Source organism: Apteryx rowi, unplaced genomic scaffold (genome assembly GCF_003343035.1).
Source record: "Apteryx rowi isolate R43461 unplaced genomic scaffold, aptRow1 scaffold_134, whole genome shotgun sequence".
In the NCBI taxonomy this organism is placed as follows: Eukaryota; Metazoa; Chordata; class Aves; order Apterygiformes; family Apterygidae; genus Apteryx; species Apteryx rowi.
In genome coordinates, this window is record NW_020447575.1 from 1,384,162 (window position 1) to 1,400,221 (window position 16,060).

Sequence of the window (16,060 nt, forward strand, 5' to 3'; positions counted from 1 at the left end):
GGGCCACTTACTGTATTTTGCGAGATGGGAAGGCCGACCTTGGGTCGGGAAGGCCCACTCAGTTCTGGAGTGGGTGCTTGCAAGTTGCAGTAGTATCTGCTGTGGTCAGTGCTTCTTCTATGGGGAGAACAAGCCAGTAGAGCCATATGATTGCAGATACTTCCAACAAAATCATCGCCTGACCTAGTCCAGTTCCCTTCTCCACCTCCACTTCTCATGTCTGGGCTGTGGCACTGTACAGTCCTTACATGACAAATCCAAGAGCAGGGTTTGCCCCAGAAGTATGCTGAAATCCTGTCTGATTTGGGAACAGTGAGGACTATAAAATTCCCACCACCTCCCAAAGGCTAACAGAAGAGCTATAGTTCCATTATCTTCTTGGCAAACACATATCTGGTTTGGTCCAGAAAGACAACTGCAGATACACTTTGCAGCTAGGCCCCTTCCTTCCCTACAATGTCAGCCTTTCCATTTCCACTCTGAGCTGGCAGAGGGACAGAGTCCTTCTCTCCATACCTGGCATAAGGGCCTTCTCTTTCATCTACCCACACTGCCTCCATGAAGTATCTCTCCAGATCACTCAGCCTTGACCATCAAGTCTGCATCAGTCCTGAGAGCCAGAGGTTTAATTCTGGAGAAGCAGGGTCTTTTAAGCTGTCATAGAGGGCAATCTCAGCAGAAGGTCCTCAAAATAGGAGACAGGGAGCCCTCATAAAGCATATACTTCAAGCCATAACTATTGGTTAGATTTGGCTGGTTTATAGCCATGCCATACTGGCACATCTCAGGACAACAGACATAGGTACAGGTCTTATGGAGTTCAGGTGAATAGCTTTCATTCCAAGACTTCTGAATTTCTGTACTAGGATTTCTATATTTCCATTTCAGCCTCTGCTAAGATAAAACCTCCCCCTGAACATGTTAGCCTGCAATGTGCCCCCATGGGAGAAGTAAACTCTCTGCTGAAGATAATTCATAGACACAGAGGCCTAAGAGGCAATACATCTACAGAGCAGGCAGTCTCAGTTAATCAGCAGCCAATACATGGAGCCAGAGTGCAAAAAATTCCCACCTGTGCCTGGCCAGAAAACTGCATCCCACCCTACGAGCCACAGAGCTGAGGAAGGCAGTACAGACATTCACAGTCTCCACAATTATGACAGCCTATTCAGTCTAGGGAGAAACCCTAGGCAGGCTCTTATTAGTAAAAATGTATAACCATATATCACCAAGGCTCTTGCCTCTTCTCTGGCTCCCTGTTAAGTGCAGTTTGAAGGCTGCGCAGTTTGAAGACATCTTTCTTAAAGCTGGTTCTGGACTGGACCTTATGTTCCAGAGGGGCTGCTCCTCCCAGTATGAGCACAACCTCTTTGCGTGGCCATCCTCCAAGGCAACAACTGAGCAGCCAGCCAAGACCCTGAGCTTCATGAGCACAGCATCGAGGTCCAGCCTTAGGACCTACGATACCATAGACCTTCCTGCCTCCTTGCTTCTCCAGCTTAACCCTCCCTCAGGAAATCCTCCCACAGAGTCCTGCACACAGACACACACCCCACTCCCACAGACACACTTAAAAAGAGACCAGCAAATAAAGCAAACAAACAATTTACATTAATCAGGCTATTTCTTCCAGAAGCAAGGGAGGGGAAGAAGAGAGGAAAAAACCCCACGCTTTTCCTGTCATTTCTAGTTTAATACATGCAAGCATATGAATAATAGTCTAAAAGCCATTGGTGATGTATAGAGAGAGAGAAAAATAGGCAGAAGCACTTTGGCAGGGAATTCCACTTTCTTCTGTGCTTCAGTTTGCTCACTTATAAAGGGAGTAATAACAAGAGTGTTCTAGGCTTCATTTGTTAAGAACCTAAGCTGACTTCTGACACCAGTGAAGAGTATAGTATTAGTTTCAATGATAACAGATTTGGCCCATTTTTGTCAAATTATTTTGAGACCTATCATCATAGGTACAAGTACAAAGTAGCATGACTCCTATGTATTACATAAAAAGCCTGTTCTGTAGTCATCTTTACAGGCACATGGTAAAGCTTGAAAAGAGAAAACATAAAATGGAAACTGCCTCTGAAACCATGCTTTAACTCACTTGTGCATATGCCTTATGCGAGTCTTTAACTACATGATCTCGTATCATTTTTTTCATGCAGGTCTTCCTTAGCCCATCCCAGCTAGTACAAAGGACAGACAGGGCTCACTGAGTGGGTAGCTATTCAGTATTTTTCCTTTATCCTGATTTTAGGCATGGCAAAGTGCCTTATTTGCCATGCATCATTCAAACCCAGCATTGAATACAGAATTATTAATTTCTTCATGTCCTTTTCTATGGCACTATTTTGCCATAGTATCTCAGTGCTTCACAAGCATTAATGGATGTTTTCCCAGGGAGGTGTTGGGGTTGTTATCTCCATTTTATGGCCAGTGAAATAAGACACAAAGAGGTTAAGGTCAAAAGTGTGCAGAGCACCCACTAATTTTAAGTCCTCAAATTGAGACGCCTTGGATTTGCATTATCAAAGTGCTTAGCATTTCCACAGCTCTGTGCATGTTGAGAGCAGAACTCCATACAATGCCAGATCTGCACTTTTGCCAGTCAGACCCCAGGTGTCTCAGATTGAGAACTCAGAAAATGATTAAGCACCAATTAGTAACCACCCATGGAAAGCCTCATTTATATGGCTTGTTCGGTATCACATAGGAACTCATGGCAAGAGGCAAGAAAGAGCCTAATTCTTAAGGGCAGTATTGAATTGCCCTAACATGAGACCATTCTTCTGCTTTTGAACAGCCCCCTGCCCAATTCAATACTCAACCTTCAACACTGGCAATAAGTGAAACAGGAGATCTACAGATAACACCCTCATTTACAGCAAAGCTCATTCAGTCCCTAAGTATATCCCATTCTGTGCACTGAATCAGGCAGGTATCCTATTGAAAAACATATATATAATATATACCAGTATTTGACCATATAATTAAGGACCACATCATTATGCCTGTAAGTGAGGGAGGACAAACTAAAGATGGATTGGCAACCCTTTTAATTAGGTAATTCTCTATATTCTAAGTGTTTGACCTTGAAAACTTAATGTATGCTCAAAAGAAAAGGATTTAGTTTCCTATTTAAAAAAGGCAAACCAAAAAGGCAGAAAATAAGAAATTTTATCATTTGAAATCATAAGGGCATTCTATTTGGTTATAGTATAAAGGCACAAAAGTTGCTTATTAAGTGGTTGTAATACTCTTTACATGTCCAAAGCTTTATTCCTATAATCTTAAACTCAGATACAGCCAAATAAAAAAAAACAAAACACAGTGTAAGAAGATCCCTAACAAGAAACTTTTTATCCAAACAGGTAAAGCTCAGCAAAAAAATAAGATGTAGTTGCAAGAGTGTCTTCGAGTATTACAATTTATCTCATCCAAAAAAAGTTGGGTAATCCTGACTATAGGCAGGGTGTCCTGTTCTCCCTCTTGTGTGTAAAGGCCTTAGAAGAACCTGGGAAAGGATGTCTTCCTGAGGGCTATATAGACTCAGAACATGATAACAGAAGATACTACGGGTCAGCTTTATGCAGTTCTGCTGCTGCATGAGAAGATCTTCAGTGAAGGTGCAGTGTCTTTAACATTATATCTCAGCATGTTTTATTCAGTATTCCCAGGAACCGCTGGGACACATCACAATGGGAGCAGAGGGGATTAAGCAACGAAGGTGCATGCCAGTAGGGGTACACCGCTCCAGTTGGGAATTTCTGAGTGACTGCCATATAAATGCTATGAGACGATTCATGTCAGGCAGGTAGAAGAAGCCACCAACTGATAAATCCCTTGTAATAATCCATCGCTTGAGGATGATGAAAAAGAAACCTCAGCGTGGAGTTCCAGCAGATGTCTGTATTCAGAAGACAGATCTTGGAGCTGGGTCTAGGAAGAAGATCAGATGCCTTGCAGAAACCATTGCTTTAAGTCAGGTTCTTAAGAGCCTACTAGAAAATATGGGGAGAATTAGGCACCTCAGTACCACAATATGCTAAACATGCCTTTTGAACCTGCCCATAGCAAACGTTGAAGATATAGTGATATCTAAACTGCTTGAATTTAGGCATCTTGCTCTGGCAGGGAGACGTTTTCTGTTTCGGATTCAAAGTCCTGAACTCTTGCCCAGAAAGGGCCAACAACTATACCCCTTTCTCACAGCATGCAGTAGATAGATAGGTGTTTATTCCGTATGTCAGTGGTTAGAGTAGCTTACCTAAACTATGAGAGTTGCTGGTTCAATTCTCTACTGTACCCAAAAGGATCTCAAGTTATATCTTCCTCCTTTGCAAACAACAGTTTAGAGTACAATGTTTTTAGCTTCTCCTGTTCAAGCTGTTAGGCTTTTTTCATGGAAGAATTAAATAAGCATGAAGCCAGAGATAGAGCACAGAAGAAAATATGTCTTTATAGCCTAGTCGTTAAGCTCTCATCTGCAAGAGGAGAGATTGCAGATTCCTGCTTCAGAGAACATTTGGAACTAATCATAGAAAATAGTTGCTGGAAGATCACAAGAGACCATTTAGTCCATCCTCGGGTCCAGAGGAACTTCCTACAGCCCTTCAGTGATTGGAGCAGCCATAGCTTCCTCAGGCAATCTATTCCAGTGAATCACTATCCTTTTAGTGAGAAGACTCTTCCTAAAATCTAGTCTGATTCATTCTGATGGCCATTAAAGCCTTACTCCTTGTTTTATCCATCCTGGACATGAAGAACACATTACCATTTTCTTACTCTTGAGTTTTATGTACTTGAAGACTGGCATCCTGACCCCTCTCAGTCTTACCTCTTTAGGTTAAAGAACCTAATTATTTTAATCTTTCCTCACAGATTATATTTTCCTTGGCCTCAGAAAAATCTCACTACCCCAGTCTGCACTCTCTCCCACTGGACCACGCTTAGTGAGCAAGAATTAGGCCTGGCATTTCAGCTGAGACTTAACATGTGCTGATCAGAGCTGAAGGCTTATTAAACATGTCTTACAGCCTATACTCCCATTTGCACATCCTGATAAGATGATGTTTGCCTTTTTGGCAACAGGATGACATTCTAGACTAACATTGAACTTGTGGTCCCCCACAGACCCTGTCTCCTCTCTTGAAGGATGGCTAGCTGGTCTGTTGCCCCCCATAGACAGCTGGTTGTAATTTATTAATTCTACCCATGCAGAGCATCTTGCATTCATTCTGATGCTTTTCAAACCAGGTCCTTGGTTCCAGGAATTTCTACCAGCTTACACCTAGCTCATGCCACCTGCAGATTTAACAAGCACCATCTCTAGCAGGTCATCTAGGTTGAAATCAAAATATGAAGAACAATGTACTTAATGAAAACATTAAGTATTAACAGGCCACAGTTCAACCTTGTGGAAACCCACTCAATAGAGTCTTCTACTTCAACAGCAAATCAGAGATTTGCTCATTGAGTCGGGCTATCTACACCAGTCCTGCATCTGTGCTGTAATGTTTTCATTTGGACTATGTTTCTTTGCTTAACTCATGATAAAAGCTTCTGAAATAATGACAAGATATAACAACTACATCCCCTGTATCCCCAAGGCTTGCTATAGAAGAAAGCTAAATTGGTTTGACATGATCTATTCTTGACAGATCTGTGCTGGCTCCTAATCGTCTCCTTTATTTGATTATTTCCATCATTTTTTTTTCCAGGAATGAACTTAAACTGAGTAGTTTGTAACTTCTTATCTCCTCCTTGCTATTTTTCAGCCTTCTGATACCTCACCCAGCCTTCACGAGTCTTCAAAGTATTCAAAGCTCATGGTCAGAGATTGCTTCCATCATCTTTGCAAATAATCTAGGATGATGCTCATCAGTCCTGGATGATTTGAAACAACTCTCCTTCATCAGTACATCTCCTGTACATCAGTACATTGTTATGCCCCTTTTCTAGATTTTGATCTTCTTCATTTGCAACTGTTATTAATTGTTTTAGCCATATAGTTGCAGTTAACCATCTTACTGGAGACGTGCAATGGGCATGAAATACTCTGGCCTTATTGACAATGTATTATATAAAGTTTTAGACGAAGGTTTGGAATGTAGGTCCTCCCTCCCCTCTACAAGTACCATAAACACTAAGCCAAGGAGCCAGGATGACATTATTTCACTCTCTTGCTCTCCGGCCCAATAATATTTGATCCTTCTGTGCAAAATAGATCAGCTGACCCATGAAACGCTCAGAGAAACCTGCCCCAGAATATTCTATAGCCTAATAATCAGGACATTCTCCTAGGAGATGGGGTTCAGATCTCCTCAGACAGAAGTGGTACATTCACCATATCTCTGGGTGAATACTTTAACCAAAGAATTTCTGGATAAAAGGATACAAAGTTTTTCTGGATAAGTACATTCCCTTCCTCTTGGATGCATTCTGTGTGGATGTTTGATCTATGTGCTCTGACACACCCATTTTGGCTGTGCAGGGAAAGCAACTGGAAGAATACTTGCTTCATAGATACCACTATGGCTTAGATGTTAAGTAGGAATAGAGCTGATTATTGCTGATAAAACTAAGGATCATCTAGCATGCCAAGAAGTAATCTTCAAATGTTTAGGGGACTTTATAAGTGTGGGTATCTTATGATACACATGATACCTCCACAGTTAGAAAGGAAGGAAGCTCTAAAGTTCTACAGCATAGAACAGATACCTCTAAGAAGGTAGTCCAACTTGTAATAGAATAAATTCTTATTTCTGGGTCCAGAAAAATGGGAAAATATTGTGACATATTTCAGATTCCTCTTTTCAGCTAGGCCCTAATGAAAAAGCAAAGAAATTGTACAATATGAGGCATTGTCTTATGGTATCTATAACAGTATTGTGGAATCATATGACTTAAAGGAAAAAAACAAAGAACATAGAACAGAATTAACTGAGCTTTAAAAGAAGATTCTCTAAAAGTTTCTTTAAGTCATTAAGGCTCATTTTTCACTAATCTGTAGATGCTCTTTATTTTGTCATTCACAGTCTTGTACAACTGGCATCATAATTGGAAATATTTTTTGCTGCATATCTAGTTTTACTACCGTATAAGAGATTGATACACACATTAACTTTGCTAACTATCCCCTAGAAGTGATCCAAATTCTGTTTACTTCATGGAGCTTTTGGTTAGCTTCATTTCTTCCATTATTTTGGGGGGGGAGATCTTTTTCTCTTGCTCCAGTCTTCCTTTCCTTAGGATTGGGTCTCTTCTAGATGGTACTCTGGCTGGCCTTTGGGTACAAAGGAAGGGCTTTTTGCCAGATCCTGTGCTGCAGGTGGGCTTGGTTTCATCCTTTTCATGCTTTTTACTGCATTTTTAAAGGTCCTGTCTACATTAAACATGGAATTTCTGTTGTGGATATCTGTCCTCAAAACTCTATGTAGGGCTTGAAGTTCCTAAGGGTCTGCCACTGGAAGTGCAAACAGCAGGAGGGGTTAAAAACACTGTCTTTCATCTTTGATCAGGAAAAGTCTCCATTCTGACAAATTCTGACTAAGTCAGTGCAATCCGGGCCTCTGCGAGCTGCCAGCCCAACTATTCCAATGTAACAAGATAAGAATGAAACTACTGATCGTGAGGAAGCTGCCCCTAGTTCTGAGGTACACAAGTGCCATTTCAGTGCAATTCTCCGATCTACAGTGAAGTGTCCCTGCCTTCAAACAAACTTCAGTGTTTTGGTTCAGCATCTAAAAGCTCCTTCGCCTCAGTTACCCATTGCTCCAGTACAGCCTCCCAGCTGGACCACACTCCTCAGGCACAGTGGAGCAGGCAATGCCCTCCTGGCATTTTCTCAGCACGTGATTTGTGAGAGCAGGTCTCACTCCTGGACAAAACTAGAGTAGTTATAAGTTTTTGCTAGAAAAGCAACATGTCATACTTGCTTTTTTAGATATATCTTTCCAAATTTTGAACAGTTTAAGGAAAATTACTTAAGTCCACCATTGAATAACTTGCTCCTAAAGCTGAGGGTAGATAGAAGAGGTAAGGATGGAATGAAAGCAATGGTCAGATCAAAAGCATTGTGGTTTACATTCTGCTGGTTTCAGTTTGATCTAATATAAATGACTGGCATCTTGTGCAAAAGAGCAAAGCATGGCACCTTGCTGCCCCAACCCCCAACCCTTGCATACTTAACATTTCAGATTTATAAGGTCATTGGATACTATTGATAAAATAAATGGGTTAGACTCCATTCAATAGTCTGATGAACCAGATGCTAATTGATAATAGTCTTACTAATTATATAAGTAATCAAAACTGTAAATTATTCTGGATATCACCAATTATTAGAAATCAGCCCAATCCACAAAAATCAGAAGTTCTGAGACCACAGTTTCTCTCCTAGGTTATTACGGAAGGAGTAGAATAAAACTAACTGCAGAGTTGTGTCCAAATCCAAACACACATCCCTGAACCCCTAAACTTTAGGAGCATTCAAACCAAGTGAGTAGGACTCCATCAGAGCCTATTAACTTTATTAATTACCAGCCTTTGGAGAAAGGTGGCTCCTACTGAGAGAACAGTTAAATAATGTGAGATGTGCCACCTTTCTATAAATAAAGATATACTGGGATTATGGCTGGAATTAGTTCAAGAAAATTCAGAAGTAAGATGAGTAATGAATGGGACTGACATTTATTGGTTATAATTTGAAAGAAGGTAAGTATATCCTGGCTTTTCTTTTGAGGAATCAAGGTCAATCAACCCTGGTGAGAAGGCAGGTTCAGGACATCTTCTCTTGGACCAGCAAGACAGTTGGAGCACAGCCTGCCACCCAGCAGTGGCATTAATAGCAGAGGGACAGGACTTGAGGAAGCATGAATGCTGAAGAAAGCAGGAATGGCAATATTGGCTTGCATTGCATGCATTGCCCTCAGGGCAGCTGTACCCCTCACCAGCTGCTTGCTGGGACTGGGGAACTTTTCACCTATGCTGACAGCAAAGCAATAGGTGAGGATGCGCCACTGACTGTTTCTGTCTATAGGTGGTCATTTCCAGTACCTCCTACAGCTGCCCAACTGGAGGAGAACTGGGGAAGCTGCAAAAGCAACCAGAAGCACAAAGGAAAAACCCATGTAGTTAGAGCTCCTATCAGCTTCCCTGCTGATACCTGTGCCAGAAGAGGTGAAAGGAAAAAGACCCTGGAGGTAGCGCTGATGATGCCAGCAGGAGCCTGCAAAAAGCAGAATGTAACGGAGGGCTGGTACCCAGCTGGAGGAGAGGAGAAGCAGCAGGAGGATTGCATGGTCAAGGGAGCAGGAAGAAAGGAAGGAGCAGAACAGGTGGGCAGAGGAGACAAAATGAATAACAGGCAGAGATAGCAGGATTAGTGTAAGTCCAAAAGGACAAATTCTTTTTGTTACATGAAAAGCAAATCAGTATTTTCATGACACTAGTTCTCCACCCCACACATATACTGTACATCGCTACAGGCTGGTGCATTACGACAGGAGGGGAGGAGTTAGCACACTGGTGAATGGAGGGAGAAAGTTAAGTTGTAGCCCATTCTCTCAGGCTGTGGCTCACTGTAATGAAGCTTGGTTCTAGGAAGAAAATCAATGGCTTGTGTCAGAGGAACCCAAGTTGTTGATAACATCCTAGCATTACAGGAGTGACTGAGGATGGATAAAGCAAAGTTTTGCCTGTCTAAAGCACCTTTCATCTGAGGGCCTCAGAATCCTTTTTTTTTCACGCACTAATTATTTAGTTTCTGAATTAAAGAAGCACCTTGCAGAGAGGGCCATAACAGGCAGAGAAACTGCACTTAGATTAAGTCAGAAAGCAGGTTGATAGCACTGCTAGGAACAGAAAACAGCTCTCCTGAAAAACATTCCTGTATACTAACTACTGGTCTGTGCTGCTTGCAACCATGAAAAGCCAAGGAGTTTTACACACACACTCAGCAGGTGATAGAAAGAGCCCTAAGGATACATAAACACCTTCTCCACATGAGGCCATCAGAGCTTTGAGGTTACATGTCATCTCCCAGAGTGCTTGGGGTGTTTGTGGGGGGGAATTATAGATGAAATTAATGTGGATGGGTTTTAGAGTTTGACTTTGGACTTCCGCTGTTAAAAGGTATCTCACCAAGATACCTGCTCTGTATTTCTACCAGCAAGGGACATGCATCTCCTGCAGAATCTGTCTGGATGATAGACCTCCTCTTGTCAGTCTCATGAACCCCTGTGCAGAACTACTGGGCTATGATTCTTGCCTTACAGTTTGGACCTTCACAGCTAAGAGGTGGCCAGGTGTGGACTGCTACCAAACCTATTCCTGAGACCTGTCAGTCTCATAGCAAATCCTGGAAGCAAGCAGCGACCTGTGAAGTGAATCAGCACAGAGTGCTGCCATCAAAAGTTTTGCCATCCTGAGGCTGCTTTAGCCTCAGTCTGTCATTGGAGCTATCATTTATTCTCAAATCCAGATAAAATCCTCCCTGAGTAGGGAGGAAGCCCAAAGCAATAGAAGAAAAAGTCATTTAGGTGCAGGAGGAAGGGACAACAGGAGAGTTATGCAGAGAGAAGGATACAAGGGCCAGCAAAGCATGGACTGAGCAAATGGTAGAGAGTAACGCACCTCCAGCCTACTGGGAGTATGCAGAGATCTCCAGTTTATACATATTTGATGTAAAAGCAAGTATGCACTTTTGCTTCATGCTATTTCAGCCAAGGCAGAGACAGTCCTCAGGCTATGCCTGCTGTTTTTCCTGGTTATACACCAATCTCTCAGCATAGATGTGCCTGCATAGTATAGACCAGGCCGAGTCCATGTATGCCCCACATCCTCTGCATGGGGAGCAGATGAGAGTCACTGAGTAGAGCACATGCCTCTCAGCACAAGGCCAGTGAACCCCATCAGTTATACACATCCTCAATTAACATCACACAAGACTATCCACCCACTGTTATCTTGCAGGGGGCAAACCCAGACAGCAAGACACACATGGCCCAGTTCACCTTCCCACTAGCACAAGAAGACTGTGAAACTTGGCAGCTGTCACCAGTGGGAAATTCCTCCACCACACAGTCTCCCTGGGAGATGCGGAGGGGGAAATGTAAAGTCTATGCAGATTAGCTTCTAGATCCTGGGATGACATCACAGAGTCCATGACAGATGACCTGAAATGAGAGCAGATCTAAGGTAGAACCTCTTGCACCTCAAGTCAGTCAAAGCCACAAGAAAGAGGGAGGGCTCCCTGGCAGAGTGGCCCTTTGACAGAAGATGCTTCACACGCCACAGGACAAGCAGAGGACTCAGGCTACACAGTCTCAGCCTGAGTTTGGGGAAGTGCCCAGACTTAATATAACTTGTTGATGCAAGGCAGGTATTGATCTTCTCATCATAAGACATGGGAGGCCTCAAGTGATATCCACCCTCTCAGCATGGCATGGGCACAGTCAGAAGTTACTGCACACTTTCTTATCCTGAGGCAGGAGCAGCTCTGAGATAATTCAGACACTCTCAGCATTGGGCAGGACAAGGCCACAGACAATACATGTCGGTCCCTCGGGTTGCACACATGTACCCAGCCTGGCACAGGTAGATACAAGTTTCAATACAACCTTCTCAGCAGGGACTCCTCTATGCAGTGGTGGGTGCTGCCTGACTGCTCTTTATTGGGACTCCTATTCAGGAGCACATGACAATAGGAAATGTTTCTTTCCTACTAAGCATTACGGCTGTCCTTCTCCCCCTGGAAACTCTGCCTGCAATTAGTTCCCTAGGAGGGAGCTTGTCTGTGCCATTAAGAACAGTTACATTATGCAATCTAGGAGAAATCAATGTCTCTAATAGTCAGCAAAGGCAGCGGAGGACGACAGGGTGGTGGGAGGGGTGCTTCTCTGGAGACATGCTTTCCAGGAGAAATCCCATGGGTATTGCTCCAGGAAGAGAAATAGTATGGACCTGAAGTAATTAAACTTCCATGCAGCAATTGTTTACTGAGAGAAGCGCAGAAACTGTGCAGTGTTCCTCAGAAAGGCAGAGGCTAGACTCTCCACAGGTGCAGATGAAGTGCCTCTGCCTTGAAGTCAATGGTCTGTGGTGATTTACATCACGCTGGCAAGTAGAGGGAGGAGAGGTGTGGGTGGTCACCTGCCTTTAAAATACTCCTTTTTCTCTCTTTATGTTGGTGTTTAAAGGTAAGACCATGCCTTGCAAGTTTTGAAGCATCTGCATTGTGTGGCATAATTAAGTTTCTCTAAATGATGTCCAAGACATTTTAATATCCTAAGGCAACGAAATCTTAACTACGCATGCATCTTCCTCTCTCTCTTTTTCTCCTTTTTCCTCCATCCTGTACATCTCTGCAGTTCCAGGAATGACAAGATACCTCACCGGCTGGCTGTAATTGCTAAAAGAGTTCCCTAATGCTTTCTCCTTCTTTAATTGCATTAAACTGCTTCTTTAGAAATACAGCGCTTTTTATTCATGCTGCTCATGCGGAAGGGGAAAGAAATGCAGACTGCCTCTTCCCCCTCCCTCCTTTGATTTGATGGGTGTGGCAGGTTTAAACCTTTGCAGCCGCTGGCTCTCTGACACTGGGGTGAGGAGCAGAGGACCGAACGGGCGGGAAGCCGTAGGATATGGCTGCTGATGAATGAGAATCATCTCACCCACAAGTGGGAAACCTGCTTGCGGGTTATTGTTTAATCACTCATGCAATCCAATACTGAGCACATACCCCCATAATGTCCATCTGTTTTAGTGTGCAGCACATGCAACACTTGCATTTCTAGCCACCTATCTAACTACCCATCTCCATGTATTACCGACTGCACCTCTTGCTAGCAATAAAGGGTAAGTTCAATTTTTCAGAAATTCTTTGACCCAGCCTTTCAGTTACGCCTCCTTTCAGCTCAATATTTTGTGGGCAAAGATTCAGAGGTGCAATCAAGTGTGAGCATAAATGACAACACTAAGCTATCTACATCTCTCATGGGCAGGCACAGTCAGTCAGACACTTCACTCTTCACATTGGCACTGCACCCACAAGAAAGAATAATCTGCGAGGTACGAGTGTGTGAACATATTTGTCTTTGAGGGGTGGGAGGATAGACACATACAGGCACACCTAGATACGAATGTGAAGAGATTTCTTCCACGCCCAAGCCTGTAATTTCAACATTTTGCTCTTTTGCTGCCAGAAAGGCGGCACACCAGGAGCTTCCCCAGAATAATTTGATGAGAGTTGTCTTCATTTTGGGAAGGAAACTCCTGCCTGTGATTCCCATCCATCTTTTTCTCTCTATGAAAGGTCTGGGCAGGGACAGAGGAAGAGCATAAGCTGAAAACCAAGGTCTTTTTCTTCTCCAAATTAAAGCTTCCTTTGGTATATATTACTAGCTTTGTTGTCCCAACTGCCGTATAACCCATACAGCAATTTTGGTGTGTGGAAGCGTGTGCATTCAGGTATCGGAGTAGGAGTTGGGCTCTGAGCACAGAACAGCCACAGAATATGCATGGGCAGTCACATTCAGGATGTATGGCTACATAAGGAACAGAAAGCATATGTGAATGAGCGCAAGTGTGTGCATGTATGTGTGGTACAGATGCAGGGGACTGGAGAGTGGGGATGTGAGCAGCACATGCACATGCAAAGGGGTGTGTACCATGCAGTGGATTAATATACGGATTGGGGAGAGAGGACTATGTGAGATCAAAGTACCTGCATACCATGCATTTCTAAATACATTAGAATAAAAAATGACAGGAGTGGATCTATACAGAGGTAAAGAATGATACATCAGAATATTAAGCAGGAGCTTTAATGACCAACCTGTGATGCTATGGGCAAAATTATCCCCCTCCCCCAATAGCTCTCTCCTGACTCCAGAGAATCCCAGCGCTACCTACTTTATTTTAAAATTTGCTGTGCACCTCTGCCCACTACTCTGTCACTCTGCCTCTCTGTCTGCCTTCCTTCTCCTTCTCTTTTCATTCCATATTTGCCAGCTGAACGTGCTCTGCTGGCTGGCTGCAATGTGTTCCCCCCACCCATCACCACCTCCCTCCAGATTTTAGTGAACGTATCATTAATTGCAGAGCATTTGAAACCTGCATAAGGAAAAACACAGAATGACGCAGTGTTCTTTTCTATCTCATTTGCCTGCCCCTCCCCATTATTCTACAAAATTGCTCCTTCATTTGATAACGCACATATCTCCATTCAGAAACACACCTTAACCTGGATTTTCTTTAAACACTGTACTGTTCCACAGTAACATGACTTGTTTGCATCACTATGTTAGGCTATTGCTCCACAGTACTGCAGTGCTATATTGTAAGAGGTATACAAATGTATGTATGCAAACATATAAAGAAAGTAACCATTATGGTTCTATACTTAAGACTGAGTTGAGTTTTGCACTCAAAGCAAGGACCAAAGCTCTTTGTCATTACCTACAGATCCTTAATTAGGGGAAGTTTCCAAAATTTCTTATAAAGATACCCAAGGCCAGCTCCTGCCTCAAAGTTCCAATTATGTAAATCCAAGATCCTCCTAAGGAAGTCCGAGGAGTTCAGCCAAATTAGGCTCTCTTAACCAAGAGCAGGTCTCAGCTTTCACATAAAATAAAAAGGGGAAGGGTGAGGGGAACATGATCTGAGTAGCTTTTTTCAATATCATTATCATTTTGGACATATAGTTTTTGTCACTGAAAACTAGCCACCACCCAAATCTTCTCATCATCCCAATTCCCCATCAAGAAAAGCCATGTGATACTACTAAAGAGAATGAACTGGTTTCCAACAGGTTCACACTGTGAGCTTCTCTTATCCCACCCGAGTTCGGAGCTAGCAGAGGCGTGGTCCTCTGTCTCTTTACCAGCTGGTGCACAGTTGTCTAACTCGTAATAAGAAGGGTATTGCAAAGAGAGTTACTCTCCCCCTCCCCTGGCTAATGCTTTTGTTATTAATTAATTGCACTTTTCATTATGCACAAATTGGAAAAAAAAAAAGCTTCAGGTTAATTCCTGCTCAGATTGTTATGACACAAAAAAATGAATGCACCTGTCCTCTGAGCCACCTCATAGTACATACACATAAAGCATCTCTCATTCATCGGAGCCAGGAGTAATGGAGAGCATTCTGACCAGGGATCAAGGCTTACTGGGTATCCTCTCTTTTTTGGCATAAGATGAAGAATTGCTTCCTTTATCTTCAAGGTAGAGCCACTTCTCATCACGTTTCCTCCCAGCCCCCCTTCCACATCCACACCCTCAGAAACACAGACAGAAAATCCTAGGCAATACATCTGCCCACAATTAAAAAATATAATAATAGAGGGGAGATCTTGGTAGCTCCCCAAATGTGGACATAGGCCACCCCCCCTCCCCACATCATCAACCCCGGAAAGGCAAAACAGTCATGTCGAAGGGTGTGAAAAGAGCCTTCAGCCGCAAGATGCTAAAGAATTGCAAAAGAGACATCTGCTGAAAGCCATTGAAATTTCCTCCCCCCTACCCCTACCTTTACCCCCACCCCTACCCCTACTCCTCACACACTCAGGCAGACACACACCCCACAGACACCCAACAGCCTGGGAGATTTCTCAGCCGAAAGAAATATAAAAATCTTCAGCTCTACCTGTTTTGTTCTTCTCATACAGCACAGCATGATCGTATTGTCCCCTTCCTTCCTTCTTCTTCCTTCCTTCTCCTCTCTCCTTTTCCTCTTCTCTCTCTTATCTCTCCCCCCCACCCTCTCCACTCCCTCCCTCCCTCCCTCCCTCCCTCTCTCTCTCTCTCACACACACATATACACACACGCACACGCGCACACACACACACACACCAGGGCAGTTAGCAGCAACTGTAAGGTCCACAGCTATTGCTCATCACACATGCACACGCTGTCTCTCCCTCCCTCCCTCCCTCTCTCCCTCTCCTTCCCCGAATTGTTCACCAGCTCTCCCTCACTAGTCACCTCCCCACCCAACCCCCACCGCAGCCCCAGCAGCCCCCCCCCCAAGTCCCTTGCCAGCCTCATGAATAATTAAAATCTC

General features: G+C 43.4%; 1 protein-coding gene across 1 annotated transcript in view; it reads right to left on the minus strand.

Moving 5' to 3' along the window:
- GAP43 (growth associated protein 43) overlaps positions 1–15,743 on the minus strand; it is a 55,628-nt gene extending 39,885 nt beyond the window's left edge. Inside the window, exon 1 of the mRNA XM_026056899.1 lies at positions 15,643–15,743. Within this exon, the coding sequence (XP_025912684.1) occupies positions 15,643–15,672 (30 nt within the window). The 5' untranslated portion in view covers positions 15,673–15,743. The remainder of the gene's footprint in view (positions 1–15,642) is intronic.
- Between the last annotated feature and the right edge of the window lie 317 nt (positions 15,744–16,060).